Source organism: Cervus elaphus, chromosome 12 (genome assembly GCF_910594005.1).
Source record: "Cervus elaphus chromosome 12, mCerEla1.1, whole genome shotgun sequence".
Lineage (NCBI taxonomy): Eukaryota > Metazoa > Chordata > Mammalia > Artiodactyla > Cervidae > Cervus > Cervus elaphus.
The window spans coordinates 75,597,059-75,614,526 of NC_057826.1; the positions used below are offsets into that span (position 1 = coordinate 75,597,059).

General features: G+C 44.5%; 1 gene segment (V, D, J or C); it reads left to right on the forward strand.

The window, feature by feature from the left end:
- The first annotated feature begins 6,302 nt into the window (after positions 1-6,302).
- LOC122705728 lies at positions 6,303-12,349 on the forward strand. The segment is given in 4 exon segments: positions 6,303-6,362; positions 10,937-11,001; positions 11,676-11,857; positions 11,990-12,349. Coding segments are annotated over 4 exon segments (633 nt in total).
- The last annotated feature ends 5,119 nt before the right edge of the window (positions 12,350-17,468 follow it).

Genomic DNA, 17,468 nt, shown 5'->3' on the forward strand with positions numbered 1-17,468 from the left:
CTAATAACCTCATCTCATGGAAATGAATGCCAAAGAATGTTCAAGTTACCATACAATTGCACTCATTTTACATGTTAGCAAGCTTATGCTCAAAATCCTTCAAGCTATGCTTCAGCAGTACATGAACCAAGAACTTCAGATGTATAAGCTGAGTTTAGAAAAGGCAGAGGAACCAGAGATCAAATTACCAACAGCCACTGGATCACAGGAAAAAGCAAGGGAATTATAAAACGTCTACTTCTGCTTCATTGACTACGCTAAATCCTTTGACTGTGTGGATCACAACAAGCTGTGGAAATTTCTAAAGAGATGGGAATACCCAAGAAACCTGTATGCAGGACAAGAAGCAACAGTTAGTACTGCACGTGGAACAATGGACTGGTTCAAATTTGGAAAAGGAGTAGGTCAAGCCTATATATTGTCACCCTGCTTATTTAACTTATATGTGGAGTACATTAGGTGAAATGCAGGGCTGGATAACTTACAAGCTGGAATCCAAATTGCCAGGAGAAATATCAACAACTTCAGGTATGGAGATGATACCACTCTAATGGCAGAAAGCAGAGAGAAGCTAAAGAGCCTCTTGATGAGGGTAAAAGAGGAGAGTGAAAAAGCTGGAGTAAAACTCAACATTCAAAAATGTGAGATTATGGCATCTGGTCCCATCACTTCATGGCCAATAGATGTGGAAAAAGGGGAAACAATGACAGATTTTATTTTCTTGGGCTCCAAAGTCACTGCAGATGGTGACTGCATTCATAAAATTAAAAGACTCTTGATCCTTGGAAGAAAAGATATGACAAACCTAGACAGTGTATTAAAAAGCAGAGACATTACTTTGCCGACAAAGGTCCCTATAGTCAGAGCTATGGTTTACCCAGTAATCATGTATGAATGTGAAAGTTGGACCATAAAGAAGGCTGAGCGCTGAAGAAATGATGCTTTTGAACTGTGGTTTTGGAGAAGATTCTTGAGAGTCTCTTGGACTGCAAGGTGATCAAAGCAGTCAATCCTAAAGGATATCAATCCTGAACATTCATTGGAAGGACTGATGCTGAAGCTAAAGTTCCAATATTTGGGCACCTGATGTGAAGAACCGATTCACTGGAGAAGACCCTGATGCTGGGAAAGATTGAGGGCAAGAGGATAAGGAGGTGACAGAGGATAAGATGGTTGGATGGCATCACTGACTCAATGGACAGGAGTTTGAGCAAATTCTGGGAGCACGTGAAGGACAGGGAAGCCTGATGTGCTGCAGTTCCTGGGGTCGTAAAGTGTCAGACATGACCTAGGGACTGAACAACAGCAAAAGCAGGGAAATTAATTCATCAGTCACTCATATTTCAGACACGTGGGTGAAGTCTTTATGTTCTCTTACAATAGGCTGTCTTGACAGAGGAGTGGGCTTTTCACCTGCTCAGGAGACTAGGAGAAATTACCACCCACTCAGCGAGCAGGAGCATCTCCACACCCCTCTGCTCATGAGCGGAATGCAGAGCCACTCTGGTCCCCGCTCTGTGTCCCTGCTACAATCGAGCCCATTGCACAGAGTCCCCTCATCTTCTCAGGCTGAACTCCTGTCTGCAACTTCCGGGAGCAGACTTTCTGGAAGGACAGTGGTGGGCACAGCAGGTGGGCAGAGATGGAGGTTTTACTGCTGGGCAGTCTGTGAGGTGTGGCCAGGACACTGAATCCTTGTCATTTCATAATTTACAGGCCTGTGTGTATTGTGTCTGGTGCTCAGTTGCTAAGTGGCATCCGACTCTCTGCCATCCTGTGGACTGTAGCTGCCAGGCTCCCCTGTCTGTGGAATTTTCCAGGCAAGAATACTGGAGTGGGTTGCTATTTTCTCCTCCAGGAGATCTTCCTGACCCAGGGATCGAACTCTCATCTCCTCAATTGGCAGGCAGATTCTTTACTGCTGAGCTACTGGGGAAACCCAATTTACAGACACAACTACTCAAATGCATAGTTTAATAGTTATAGTAGTTTTATGGTCTTGGCAGATGTAGTCATCATCGTCACTTAGGGTGGGTCTGGACACCCGCCTGAAGGTGAGCACTGCCTTCCTCCCTAAAATCCTAGAGTCCTGCACACTGGGGGCTGGCCACCTGTGCCCTGGAGGTTCAACATCTTAATAAACAGGCCTAGAAATGGAGAGGGAGATGAAAGAACAAAAATAAATCTTAACGGTGGGGAAAAAAGTATTCTAGCAGGTTTTATTTCCCTGGTGGTAACTGCATCAGCTCTCTACTGCCAGTCTGATCCCTCATTTCATGTACTGGGGTCAAGGCTAGTGGGAGTACAGACAGGGCATGGGATTGTTTTTTTTTTTTTTTTTTTGCTTACCTGCTTCTCAATCAACTGAAAGCAATTTGAGATAGGAATTTTACCTGATTTTGGTTTCCACATTGCAGACAACCCTGTAAATTTCCAGAATGAATGCTGGAAGCTAGGGATTCCTGAAAATGCACAAGAGTTTGAGACAATCTAGGTGATCTGCTGAGCCAGAGAGTCCTGCCAACATGATAACTTCAACTCAAGATTCTAATTTTAGGTGGAGGGTTGGTTCGGTGAATAGGACTCTTCACTCACATTGCTGGAGGCCCAGGTTTGATCCCTGGTCAGGGAACTGGATCCCACAAGCCTAACCTAAGACCTGCTGCAGACAAAAAACAAGCAAAAAGAACAATTTAGCACAGTTGTGCATTAAAAATGATCCCAGTTTTGGTAAGAACTAACAAAATTCATTTTAACTGGCGAAAAAATCTCTGTAGAGATTTGAAGAAGCCTGTTCTTGAGTTCTGGAGAAGACAGTGGCTCCCCAATCCAGTGCTCTTGGCTGGAAAATCCCACAGATGGAGGAGCCTGGTGGGCTGCTGTCCATGGGGTCACTAAGAGTCGGACACGACTGGGCGACTTCACGTTCACTTTCATGCATCGGAGAAGGAAATGGCAACCCACTCCAGTGTTCTTGCCTGGAGAATCCCAGGGATGGGGGAGCCGGGTGGGCTGCCATCTATGGGTCGGACACGACTGAAGCGACTTAGCAGCAGCAGCAGCAGCAGCAGTTCTTGAGTTCAACTGACTTAGTCACAACCATTGTTCCTGGATTGACAGCACTGCCCTGAGAGCCCGTGTAAGGCGACCTCACAGCTGTCTGCAGCCACAGCGTTTCCATGCCTTAACATGGTTTATGTCAGCAAAGAACAATGTTTTGACTTCTTACCATAATATAGTCGGACTTTGAATAAAATAAACCCTATCCTAGAGGAAAGAACAAGCTATGAAATAACCCCATTAAATCTTCTGCTGGGTTCACTTCAGTGGCACAAACAATTGCACAGGGAACTAGACAAACAGGCTGACAGACAGTGAGCAAACCGTTCTTTCCACTGAGATTCCTGAATCCCTAATAAATAAACAGAAGACAGATAAATACCACACACACGCCTCTGGAATGAAGAGTGCCTGGCTAATATATTCAGCGTCTAAACTTGACATTCTTAAAAATAATACTTAGTTGAATTAAAGCAAGAAGTGACAAGAGGTAAAAAGATGTTTCAAGAACCAGGTTTCCTAAGTAAGGTCACCTGTCCCTCATGGGGCTAAAGGTGTGAGGTGGCGGTCATCCAAGTAGGGTCCAGGCCCCAAAGGAGGCCCCTTCAGGGAGGTTTACCAGACTCATTGGGTCTTCTCTCTTTACTTACAGATCAGTACTCAGTCCAGGATTCACAGTGACTCCTCCCCCCACCTCTTTGCCCTCATCTCTCTCCCTCTCTCTCTTTGCCCACGTCCCTCCTCTCTGGTACACTGGTCCACAAATTTCTAGGTTCCTCAGGATCCCCAAAATATTATTCCATCTCACAGTGAGACAGTTGGGCCATTTTTTTTAAATCCCTCATGCACTGGTGCCTAGAAGCTGCCTCCATTAAGAAAGCTGGGCGATGTCCTGGCTCATCTCATCTGTTTTTCTTACCTCTGTGCTACCTGATGTCCAAGATCCACAACTTGTCTCATATATTTTGTCCAGTTTTCCAGTTGGAAGGTTGACTGTACCTTTATCAGTAAAAAGAAGTAACAGCAATTTACTTTTTAATTTTACAAATATGACATTTTATGATGGACAGGGGTAATAGCCTGCTCATTCAACCACACATTAGTTGAGATCTGCCTTAAATGGTCAGGTGGCTTGGATGGGTAAAGAATCCACCTGAAATTCCGGAGATGCAGGAGACTCTGGCTCAATCCCTATGTTGGGAAGATCCCCTGGAGGAGGGCATGGCAAGCCACTCTAGTATTCTTGCCTGGAAAATCCCACGGACAGAGGAGCCTGGCAGGCTGTAGTCTCTAGGGCCACAAAGAGTCAGACACGACTGAGCGACTGAGCCCAGCACAGGGCACAGGGATCATTCATTCACCTGATCGTTCAGCCACACATTGTTTGAGACCTGACTTAGATGTTTCCAACATTATGTAACATTCCAACATTCCAGCAGCATGTTGGCTGTGTCTTGGGGATGAATAGAGCTAATTCAGGTAAAGGTCTTGGGGAGAGGAGGGAGCACTTTCCATGCAGAGGGGCCCTGTTCTGACCCATGGGAATCATGGAGACATATGTAAAGAAGAAACCCTCTGACTATTCCTCCTAAAAATTGTTCATTGGCATTCTTTGCAAAGCTAGTGATATCATACCACACAGAAAACAATGGATGTAATAATGGAACATTTCTCAAAGCATGTTTGTGTTTAGGGCTCTCTTCTTAGAGTCCTGTCCCCCACAAACTTTCATCAGGTGGACTAGGTCAGGAGTAGGTCAGGATGAGGAGAGTGAAAAGCTGGCTTTAAACTAAGCATTCAAAAACTAAGATCATGGCATCCAGGCCCATCACTTCATGGCAAATAGATGGGGAAACAATGGAAACAGTGACAGACTTTATTGTCTAAGGATCCAAAAACATTGCAAGTGGTGACTGCAGACATGAAATTAAAAGACACTTGCTCCTTGGAAGAAAAGCTATGACCAACCTAGACAGCATATTAAAAAGCAGAGACATTACTTTGCTGACAAAGGTCCATATAGTCAAACCTATGGTTTTTCCTGTAGTCATGTATGGATGTGAGAGTTGGACCAAAAAAGAAAGCTGAGCGCCGAAGAATTGATGCTTTTGAACTATGGTGTTCAAAAGAGAACCCGTTGGCTCTTGAGAGCCCCTTGGACTGCAAGGGGATCAAACCAGTCAGTCCTAAAAGAAATCAGCTCTGAATATTCACTGGAAGGAGTGATGTTGAAGTTGAAGCTCCAATACTTTGGCCACCTGATGTGAAGAGCCGACTCATTAGAAAAGACCCTGATGCTGGGAAAGATTGAAAGCAGGAGGAGAAAGGGACGGCAGAAGATGAGATGGTTGGATGGCATCACCGACTCAATGGACATGGGTCTGAGCAAGCTCTGGGAGCTGGTGTTGGACAGGGAAGCCTGGCCTGCTGCTGTCCATGAGGTCTCAAAGAGTTGGACACGACTGGGCTACTGAACTGAACTGAGGTCAGATATGACTGTGGTGTAATTTTTAACATCACCACCAGAGGGCGGGGCTTCCTTCAAATGCGATTCCTTTTTGTATTCAGGAGCTGGTTTGACTTGCCTCCTCTGTAGCCACAAGACAGATGACTGCTGCTGTGCAGAAAGGGGTCCCCATATTCTGAGTGAGGAGCTTCTGTAACATCCAGCTGAGACTAACTTTGCTAGATTTGATGTTTCTAGGGAACAAGGACTGTCGCCAGAATGTTTTCTGCCTCTCACTCAGTTCTGTTCATCTTCTTAATACTTGGTAAGTAGCATTTTATCCTAAAGTGATTTCTCATTTTCCTATGATAACAGGTAAGTTTTATTTTTCTTCTCTGACTGAAAACTCCTCTCCTGTACATTTCTATCATAACAAAGTGATTCTCTTGTAGGAGGGACCAATGGTGACTCAGTGAACCAGACAGAAGGCCCAGTGACTGTCTTAGAGGGGGCTCTCATGACCCTGAACTGCACTTACCAGGCCTCATATTCAGATCCCTATCTTTTCTGGTATGTCCAGCATCACAACAAAGCTCCTCAACTCCTCCTGAAGGGCCTAACAGCAGACAAGATGGTAGAGCATGAAGGTTTTCAGGCCACTCTTGTGAAGAAGGACAGCTCCTTCCACCTGCAGAAACAGGCAGTGCAAGCATCAGACTCGGCTGTGTACTACTGTGCTCTGAGGGACACAGTGATGGAGGGCTGCAGGGGGAGCTGAGCGCAAACCCAGATGCAGATGGGGCTCCGGCTGCGGCTGCGGGCAGCTCCGGAAGGGGGCGTTGTTTCTCTCTCAGAGGTACTGTCAAAGCACTTCCAGCTCTGATACTCTGAGCCAAGGACCTAGGAATTCTTGGATTGACCTACAGAGGAATCTGGGGCAGGACAGTGTAAAGTGGAACCTAAGCACTTTTCTCCAGAAATGCCTGTTTTCAGCCCATCCACGTGCCCCCAGATGGCATAGAATCCCTTAAAGTGATATTAACTCTTCAACAGCAACTCAGATTATATATGCTGAGATATTTCACAATGTGTTAATGAAAATTCCAGGGTTCATTGTTGATGGATGACTATGTGATCTGGAAGCTAGTCTCTGGTTTTTAAAATTCAGGCCAAGATTGTGCATCCTGCTCAGTTTCACCGGCAGACACTCCATCTTCAGTGACTGGAGCTTTATTCTCTCTTTTCTTGACTTTTCCATCCCTTCTGGTTGCTCCAGAAATGCTGCTACCTAAGTAAGTTCCAAGAGGAGAGTTTCTGACAAGGTATTCCTTCTGTCAAGGGCCCTGTGGATCAGAGCAGCCCACTCTGTAAATATTACAGGTGTTGTGTGTATTGTTTTTATTCAACCTGGGTACAGGATATTCTCTTTGCTAATAACCTCATCTCAGGGAAATGAATGCCAAAGCATGTTCAAATTACCATACAGTTGCACTCATTTCACATGCTAGTAAGATTATGCTCAAAATCCTTCAAGCTATGCTTCAGCAGTACATGAACCAAGAATTTCAAATATAGACGCTGGGTTTAGAAAAGGCAGAGGAACCAGAGCAGATCCAATATCTGCTGGATCACAGGAAAAGCAAGGGAATTTTAAAAACAAATCTACTTCTGCTTCATTGACTACACTAAAGCCTTTGACTGTGTGGATCATGACAAACTGTGGAAAGTTCTTAAAGAGATGGGGATACCCAAGAATCCTGTATGCAGGACAAGAAGCAACAGTTAGTACTACACATGGAATAATGGACTGGTTCAAAATTGGGAACGGAGTACATCAAGGCTATATATTGTCACCCTGCTTATTTAACTTATATGTGAAGTACATCAGGTGAAATGCAGGGCTGGATGACTCAAAAGCTGGAATCAAGATTACCAGGAGAAATATCAACAACCTCAGATATGCAGATGACACCACTCTGATGGAAGAAAGTGAAAAGAAACTAAAGAACATCTTGATGCAGATGAAAGAGGAGAGTGAAAAAGCTGGATTAAAACTCAACATTAAAAAAACTAAGATTACGGCATCCAATCCCATTATTTTATGGCAAATAGATGGGGAAAATGTGGCAACAGTGACAGATTTAATTTTCTTGGGCTTCAAAATCACTGCAAATGGTGACTGCAGCCATGAAATTAAAAGATGCTTGCTGCTTGGAAGAAAAGCTATGACCAACCTAGACAGCATGTTAAAAAGCAGAGACATTACTTTACCGGCAAGGTCCATATAGTCAGAGCTATGGTTTTCCCGGTAATCATGAATGGATGTGTGCCGGGAGCCATTATGGGACATCCCACCCATGACAAGTTCATGAGGAGAAGACCTGAAACGCAAGGCTGTTCAGACTACAAGGGACCCTCCAGGTTGACCCCGGCCTCTACCCCACCCTGTAGCCTCCCCCTCTTGCTGTTGTCCTTGTTCGTCCTGTTGCGGATCTTTGCGTTGCCTGCCAAGAGCTCTCCTGCTCCTCTTTCACTAAATAAAGACCAACACAGAACCCTAATCAATAAATCTCCTGGACGCTGGTTCCGTATGAAGGGGCCAGGAATGAAGGAAATGTTTCAAGTAAAAACCCTTCTGCTGGCACTCTGGCTTGTTTGGCAAATGCGTACTAATGCACATGGCTGCTCACAACACCTTAATCATAAACAGCATAAAGAACCTGATCACAAAAGGCCCTAATGGTCACAGAGCCCTTCGGGGGGTAAGGGGGCCCTATTAGAGAACACAAAAATATTATTCTAAAAGTGGTTATAGTTAAAGATTTAGAAAAATAAGAGTTAAGGATTGTTAATTTTAACCAAGAGTGCTAAAATAGAGGCTGCTTCACCAGAGCCGCAGAGTCTTTGTGTGGTAAACTTTTTAGATAAATTTAGCTGAGAACTTTTGCAAAAAGACTGACCTTTGTGTTAACAGGATTGTATTTCTGCTATGTTGCAACCTGCTCTACCACAAGACTGCAACTTTTCTGTTTTCTGCTAAGCTCAAGGCAAAATAGAACAATAAATAATAGACTACGGAAAACAGCTTTGCCTTCACCTAGGTCATAAAATGTTAATAAGCCCCAAGGCCAGAAGATAATGTACAAAGATCCACTATGAAAGAAGACTCTCATAAACAAAGAAGTATGCAGAAAACACCCTGGTTTCAGGAAGGACAAACTGAGGTAATGTTAAACTAAACTTTGTATGCTTATCTTTCACCTCCCCTTAGAAATGTACTAACTTAGGGTATAAAAGCTACGATAAAAAATAAAGCAATGCCAGACCCTGCTGCACACACCCCAGTCTGCTCTCTCTCTCTCTCTCTCTCTCTGACGCCGTTCATCCTAGGGGTACCCCTGGATCCTGCTGAGGCTGGACCCTAGCAGATGTGAGAGTTGGACCATAAAGAAGGCTGATTGCCAAAGAATTGATGCTTTCTAGTTGTGGGTTGGAGAAGACTCATGAGAGTCCCTTGACTGCAAGGAGATCAAACCAGTCCATCCTAAAGGATATCAACTGTGAATATTCATTGGAAGGACTGATGCTGAAGCTGAAGTTGTGGCCAGAATACTGAATCATTGTCATTTCATAATTTGTAGGCGTGCTTGATTTGCTAAGTTTTGTCTGACTCTTTGCGACGCCATGGACTGTAGCCCACCAGGCTCCTCTGTCCATGGAATTTTCCAGGCAAGAATACTGGAGTGGGTTGCTATTCCCTTCTCCTGGGGATCTTTCTCACCCAGGGATCGAAACCTCATCTCCTCAATTGGCAGGCAGATTCTTTATCACTTAGCACCTGGGAAGCTCAATTTATAGACACAACTACTTAAATGCAGAGTTTAATAGTTATAGTATTTTTATGGTCTTGGCAGATGCACTCACCATCGTCACTTAGGGTGGATCTGGACACCCACCTGAAGGTAAGCACTGCCTTCCTCCCTAACATCCTAGAGTCCTGCACACTGGGGGCTGGCCACCTGTGCCCTGGGGGTTCAGCATCTTAATAAACAGGCCTAGAAATGGAGAGGGAGATGAAAGAACAAAAACAAATCTTAATGGTGGGAAAATAAAGTATTCTAGCAGGTTTTATTTCCCTGGTAGTAACTGCTTCAGTTCTCTGCTTTCTGTCTGATCCCTCGTTTCAAGTACTGGGGTCCACGTAGTGGGAGTACAGACAGGGCATAGGATTTTTTTTTTTTCTCACTTGCTCCTCAATCAACTGAAAGGAATTTGAGGTAGGAAATGTGTCTCATTTTTGTTTCCACATTGTAGACAACCCTGTAAATTTCCAGAATGAATGTTGGAGTGATTCCTGAAAATGCACAGGAGTTCAAGAGAATCTAGGTGATCTGCTGAGCCAGAGAGTCCTGCCAGCATGATAACTTCAACTCAAGATTCTCATTTTAGGGAGAGCGTTGGTTCAGTGGCTGGGACTCTCTGCACTCACATTGCAGGAAGCCCAGGTTTGATCCCTGGTCAGGGAACTAGATCCCACAAGCCTAAACTAAGACCTGGTACAGACAAAAGAACAAAACAAGCACAAAGGACAGCTCAGCATCAGATGTGCATTAAAAATGATCCCAGTTTTGGGAAGAACTAACAAAGTTCATTTTAACTGGGGAGAAAATCTCAGTAGTTAAAAAAGGCACATTTGAAGAAGACTGTTCTTGAGTTCAGCTGACTTAGTCACAGCCGTTGTTACTGGATTGACAACATTGAGAGCCCGTTTAAGGCACCCTCACAGCTGTCTGCAGCCACAACGTCCCCAAGCCTTAAAATGGTTTATGTCACCAAAGAACAATGTTCTGACTTCTTACCATATTATAGTTAGACTTTGCATGAAGTAAACCCAATCCTAGAGAAAAGAACAAGCTATGAAATGACCCCATTAAATCTTCTGCTGGGTTCACTTCACTAGCACAAATAATTTCACAGGGAACTAGACAAACAGGCTGACAGACAGTGAGCAAACAGTTCTTTCCATTGAGATTCCTGAATCCCTAATAAACAAACAGAAGACAGATAAATACCACACACATGGCTCTGGAATGAAGAGTGTCTGGCTAATATGTTCAGCATCTAAACTTGGCATTCTAAAAAACAATACTTAGTTGAATTAAAGCAAGAATGTGACAAGATGTAAAAAGATGTTTCAAGAACCAGGTTACCTAAGTAAGGTCACCTGTGCCTCATGAGGCTAAAGCTGTAAGGTTGCTGTCATCCAGGATGGTCCAACTCTTCCCCGCCACTCTCTCCCCCAAACCCTGCCTTGCACTTATTTCTCTCTCTTTCTGTCTTTTTGTCAACGTTCCTCCCCTTTGGTACAGAGGTCCACAAGTTTTAGGTTTTTCAGGATCTCCGTTCTCCTATTCTGTCTCAATCCTACAGAGAGACAGCTGCACTATTTTAGGTAAATCCCTCATGCACTGGTGCCTAGAAACTGCCTCCAGGAAGTAAGCTGGGCAGTGTTTGTGGTCATATCATCTGTTTTCCTTATCTCGGTGCTACCTGATGTTCAAGGTCCAAAAATAGTTTTCTAGTTGGAAGACCAACTCTACCATTATCAGTGAAAAAGAAGTCACGTATTTTATTTTTACTGTGTTTTACAAATCTGTCATTCCTAGATAAATCAGGATAATAACCTTATCATTTAACTACACGTTATATGACACCTGCCTTAGATAAAATTTTCTCCATGGCATGTTGACAGAGTCAACATGAATATAACTACTTCAGAGAAATGACTTGGGGAGAGGAGGAAGCACTTTCCATACAGAGGGATCCTTCTCTGACCCACGGGAATCGGAGACATACGCGAGGGAGAAACCTCTGACTATTCCATCTAGAAACTGTAACTGGGGTTTCTTGTGAAACTAGAGATAGCTGTGCCATGAAAAAAATTATGGAAGTAATAATAGAGTATTTCCCTAAACACGCTTATGCTTAGGACTCTCTTCTTAGGGTCCTGTCCCATTCTCCTGTATGTAACCCCACAAGCTGTTATCAAGAGGAATAGGTCAGACCTGACTGTGGTGCAATTCTCACGACCACCACCAGAAGGCGGGGCTTCCTTCAGATGCGGTTCCTCCTTGTGTTCAGGAGCCGGTTTCACTTGCCTACTTTGTAGCCACGAGACAGAATATTGCCGCTGTGCAGAAAGGGGCTCTCATTTCTCAGTGAAGAGCTTCTGTAACATCCAGATGGAGACTAGATTCGTTAGACTGGTGTATTCCAGGGAACAAGGACCGTATTCTTTTGCATACATGCATTCAGTCACTCACTCAGTTCTTCTGATCATCTTAATATTCAGTAAGTAGTATTTTATTCTAAAACTTGATGATTTTTCACTTTCCTATAACTGTAGGTAAGTTTTATTTTTCTTCTCTGTCTGAAAACTCCTCTCCTGTGCATTTCTATCATAACAAAGTGATTTTCTTGTAGGAGGGACCAGTGGTGACTCAGTGAACCAGACAGAAGGCCCAGTGACTGTCTCAGAGGGGGCTCTCATGACCCTGAGCTGCACTTACCAGACTGCTAGGTCAGCTCCCTATCTTTTCTGGTATGTCCAGCATCTCAACAAAGCTCCTCAACTCCTCCTGAAGGGCTTCACAGCAGACAAGAAGGTAGAGCATGAAGGTTTTCAGGCCACTCTTGTGAAGAAGGACAGCTCCTTCCACCTGCAGAAACGGGCAGTGCAAGCATCAGACTCGGCTGTGTACTACTGTGCTCTGAGGGACACAGTGATGGAGGGCTGCAGGGGGAGCTGAGCACAAACCCAGATGCAGATGGGGCTCAGGCTGTGGGCAGACCAGGAAGGGGGTGTTGTTTCTCTCTCCAGTGTGCTATGCCAGAGGTCTTGTCAAAGCTCTTCCAGGTCTGCTCCTCAGAGCCAATTGGACCTAGGAATTCTTGGATTGCCCTACAGAGAGGAATCTGGGGGCAGGACAGTTCAAAAAAGGAACCTAAGTGCTTTTCTCCAGAAATGCCTGTTTTCAGCCCATCCACAATCCCCCAGATGGCATAGAATCCCTTAAAGTGACATTAACTCTTTGATGACAATTCAGAAATATGCTGAAATATTTTACAATGTGTTAATGAAAATTCCAGGGCACATTGTTAATGGATGACTGTGCGACCTGGAAGCTAGTCTCTGGTTTTTAAAATTCAGGCCAAAATTGTGTATCCTGCTGAGTTTCACCTGCAGACACTCCATCTTTAGTGACTGGAGCTTTATTCACTCTTTTCTTGACTTTTCCATCCCTTCTGGTTGCTCCAGAAATGCTGCTGCCTAAGTAAGTTCCAGGAGGAGAACTTCCTGGAAAGATAATCCTTCTGTTGATGGAACTGTAGATCAGAGCAGCCCACTCTGTAAATATTGCAGGTGTTGTGTGTATTGTTTGTGTTCAAACTGGGTACAGGATATTCTCTTTGCTAATAACCTCATCTCAGGGAAATGAATGCCAAAGCATGTTCAAATTACCATACAGTTGCACTCATTTCACATATTAGCAAGCTTATGCTCAAAATCCTTCAAGCTATGCTTCAGCAGTATGTGAACCAAGAACTTCAGATGTACAAGCTGAGTTTAGAAAAGGCAGAGGAACCAGAGATCAAATTACCAACAGCCACTGGATCTCAGAAAAAAAGCAAGGGAATTAAAAAATGTCTACTTCTGCTTCACTGACTGTGCTAAATCCTTTGACTGTGTGGATCACGACAAACTGTGGAAAATTCTTAAAGAGATGGGAATACCCAAGCAACCTGTATGCAGGACAAGAAGCAACAGTTAGGACCTCACATGCAACAATGGACTTGTTCAACTTTGGAAAAGGAATACGTCAAGTCTATATATTGTCACCCTGCTTATTTAACTTATATGCAGAGTACAGCATGCCAAATGCTGGGCTGGATGATTCACAAGCTGGAATCAAGATTGCCAGGAGAAATATCAACAACTTCAGGTATGGAGATGATACCACTCTAATTGCAGAAGAAGAGAAACTAAAGAGCCTCTTGATGAGGGTAAAAGAGGAGAGTGAAAAAGCTGGAGTAAAACTCAGCATTCAAAAACTGAGATTATGACATCTGGTCCCATCACTTTATGGCAAATAGATGGGGAAAAAGTGGAAACAATGACAGATTTTATTTTCTTGGGCTCCAAAGTCACTGCAGATGGTGACTGCATTCATAAAATTAAAAGACTCTTGATCCTTGGAAGAAAAGATATGACAAACCTAGACAGTGTATTAAAAAGCAGAGACATTACTTTGCCGACAAAGGTCCCTATAGTCAGAGCTATGGTTTACCCAGTAATCATGTATGAATGTGAAAGTTGGACCATAAAGAAGGCTGAGCGCTGAAGAACTGATGCTTTTGAACTGTGGTTTTGGAGAAGATTCTTGAGAGTCTCTTGGACTGCAAGGTGATCAAAGCAGTCAATCCTAAAGGATATCGACCCTGAACTCATTGGAAGGATTGATGCTGAAGCTAAAGTTCCAATATTTTAGCCACCTGGTGTGAAGATCCAATTCACTGGAGAAGACCCTGATGCTGGGAAAGATTGAGGGCAAGAGGATAAGGAGGTGACAGGGGATAAAATGGTTGGATGGCATCACTGACTCAATGGACAGGAGTTTGAGCAAATTCTGGGAGCTCGTGAAGGACAGGGAAGCCTGACGTGCTGCAGTTCCTGGGGTCGTAAAGTGTCAGACATGACCTAGGGACTGAACAACAGCAAAAGCAGGGAAATTAATTCATCAGTCACTCATATTTCAGACACGTGGGCGAAGTCTTTATGTTCTCTTACAATAGGCTGTCTTGACAGAGGAGTGGGCTTTTCACCTGCTCAGGAGACTAGGAGAAATTACCACCCACTCAGCGAGCAGGAGCATCTCCACACTCCTCTGCTCGTGAGCGGAATGCGGAGCCACTGTGGTCCCCCCTCTGTGTCCCTGCTACAGTCGTGCCCATTGACAGAGAGTCCCCTCATCTTCTCAGGCTGAACTCCTGTCTGCAACTTCCGGGAGCAGACTTTCTGGAAGGACAGTGGTGGGCACAGCAGGTGGGCAGAGATGGAGGTTTTACTGCTGGGCAGTCTGTGAGGTGTGGCCAGGACACTGAATCCTTGTCATTTCATAATTTACAGGCCTGTGTGTATTGTGTCTGGTGCTCAGTTGCTAAGTGGCATCCGACTCTCTGCCATCCTGTGGACTGTAGCCTGCCAGGCTCCCCTGTCCGTGGAATTTTCCAGGCAAGAATACTGGAGTGGGTTGCTGTCTTCTCCTCCAGGGGATCTTCCTGACCCAGGGATCGAACTCTCATCTCCTCAATTGGCAGGCAGATTCTTTACTGCTGAGCTACTGGGGAAACCCAATTTACAGACACAACTACTCAAATGCATAGTTTAATAGTTATAGTAGTTTTATGGTCTTGGCAGATGTAGTCATCATCGTCACTTAGGGTGGGTCTGGACACCCGCCTGAAGGTGAGCACTGCCTTCCTCCCTAAAATCCTAGAGTCCTGCACACTGGGGCCTGGCACCCTGTGCCCTGGGAGTTCAGCATCTTAATAAAGAGGCCTAGAAATGGAGAGGGAGATGAAAGAACAAAAATAAATCTTAATGGTGGGGAGAAAAGTATTCTAGCAGGTTTACTTTCCCTGGTGGTAATTGCACCAGGTCTCTACTTCCAGTCTGATCCCTCATTTCATGTACTGGGGTCAAGGCTAGTGGGAGTACAGACAGGGCATGGGATTGTTTTTTTTTTTTTTTTTTTTTTTTGCTTACCTGCTTCTCAATCAACTGAAAGCAATTTGAGATAGGAATTTTACCTGATTTTGGTTTCCACATTGCAGACAACCCTGTAAATTTCCAGAATGAATGCTGGAAGCTAGGGATTCCTGAAAATGCACAAGAGTTTGAGACAATCTAGGTGATCTGCTGAGCCAGAGAGTCCTGCCAACATGATAACTTCAACTCAAGATTCTAATTTTAGGTGGAGGGTTGGTTCGGTGAATAGGACTCTTCACTCACATTGCTGGAGGCCCAGGTTTGATCCCTGGTCAGGGAACTGGATCCCACAAGCCTAACCTAAGACCTGCTGCAGACAAAAAACAAGCAAAAAGAACAATTTAGCAAACAGTTGTGCATTAAAAATGATCCCAGTTTTGGTAAGAACTAACAAAATTCATTTTAACTGGCGAAAAAATCTCTGTAGAGATTTGAAGAAGCCTGTTCTTGAGTTCTGGAGAAGACAGTGGCTCCCCAATCCAGTGCTCTTGGCTGGAAAATCCCACAGATGGAGGAGCCTGGTGGGCTGCTGTCCATGGGGTCACTAAGAGTCGGACATGGCTGGGCGACTTCACGTTCACTTTCATGCATCGGAGAAGGAAATGGCAACCCACTCCAGTGTTCTTGCCTGGAGAATCCCAGGGATGGGGGAGCCGGGTGGGCTGCCGTCTATGGGGTCACATAGAGTCAGACACGACTGAAGCGACTTAGCAGCAGCAGCAGCAGCAGTTCTTGAGTTCAACTGACTTAGTCACAACCATTGTTCCTGGATTGACAGCACTGCCCTGAGAGCCCGTGTAAGGCGACCTCACAGCTGTCTGCAGCCACAGCGTTTCCATGCCTTAACATGGTTTATGTCAGCAAAGAACAATGTTTTGACTTCTTACCATAATATAGTCACACTTTGAATAAAATAAACCCTATCCTAGAGGAAAGAACAAGCTATGAAATAACCCCATTAAATCTTCTGCTGAGTTCACTTCAGTGGCACAAACAATTGCACAGGGAACTAGACAAACAGGCTGACAGACAGTGAGCAAACCGTTCTTTCCACTGAGATTCCTGAATCCCTAATAAATAAACAGAAGACAGATAAATACCACACACACGCCTCTGGAATGAAGAGTGCCTGGCTAATATATTCAGCGTCTAAACTTGACATTCTTAAAAATAATACTTAGTTGAATTAAAGCAAGAAGTGACAAGAGGTAAAAAGATGTTTCAAGAACCAGGTTTCCTAAGTAAGGTCACCTGTCCCTCATGGGGCTAAAGGTGTGAGGTGGCGGTCATCCAAGTAGGGTCCAGGCCCCAAAGGAGGCCCCTTCAGGGAGGTTTACCAGACTCATTGGGTCTTCTCTCTTTACTTACAGATCAGTACTCAGTCCAGGATTCACAGTGACTCCTCCCCCCACCTTTTTGCCCTCATCCCTATCCCTCTCTCTCTTTTGCCCACGTCCCTCCTCTCTGGTACACTGGTCCACAAATTTCTAGGTTCCTCAGGATCCCCAAAACATTATTCCATCTCACAGTGAGACAGTTGGGCCATTTTTTTTTAAATCCCTCATGCACTGGTGCCTAGAAGCTGCCTCCATTAAGAAAGCTGGGCGATGTCCTGGCTCATCTCATCTGTTTTCCTTATCTCTGTGCTACCTGATGTCCAAGATCCACAACTTGTCTCATATATTTTGTCCAGTTTTCTAGTTGGAAGGTCAACTCAACCTTTATGAGTATTAAAGAGTAACAGCAATTTACTTTTTAATTTTACAAATATGACATTTTATGATGGACAGGGGTAATAGCCTGCTCATTCAACCACACATTAGTTGAGATCTGCCTTAAATGGTCAGGTGGCTTGGATGGGTAAAGAATCCACCTGAAATTCCGGAGATGCAGGAGACTCTGGCTCAATCCCTATGTTGGGAAGATCCCCTGGAGGAGGGCATGGCAAGCCACTCTAGTATTCTTGCCTGGAAAATCCCACGGACAGAGGAGCCTGGCAGGCTGTAGTCTCTAGGGCCACAAAGAGTCAGACACGACTGAGCGACTGAGTCCAGCACAGGGCACAGGGATCATTCATTCACCTGATCGTTCAGCCACACATTGTTTGAGACCTGACTTAGATAATGTTTCCAA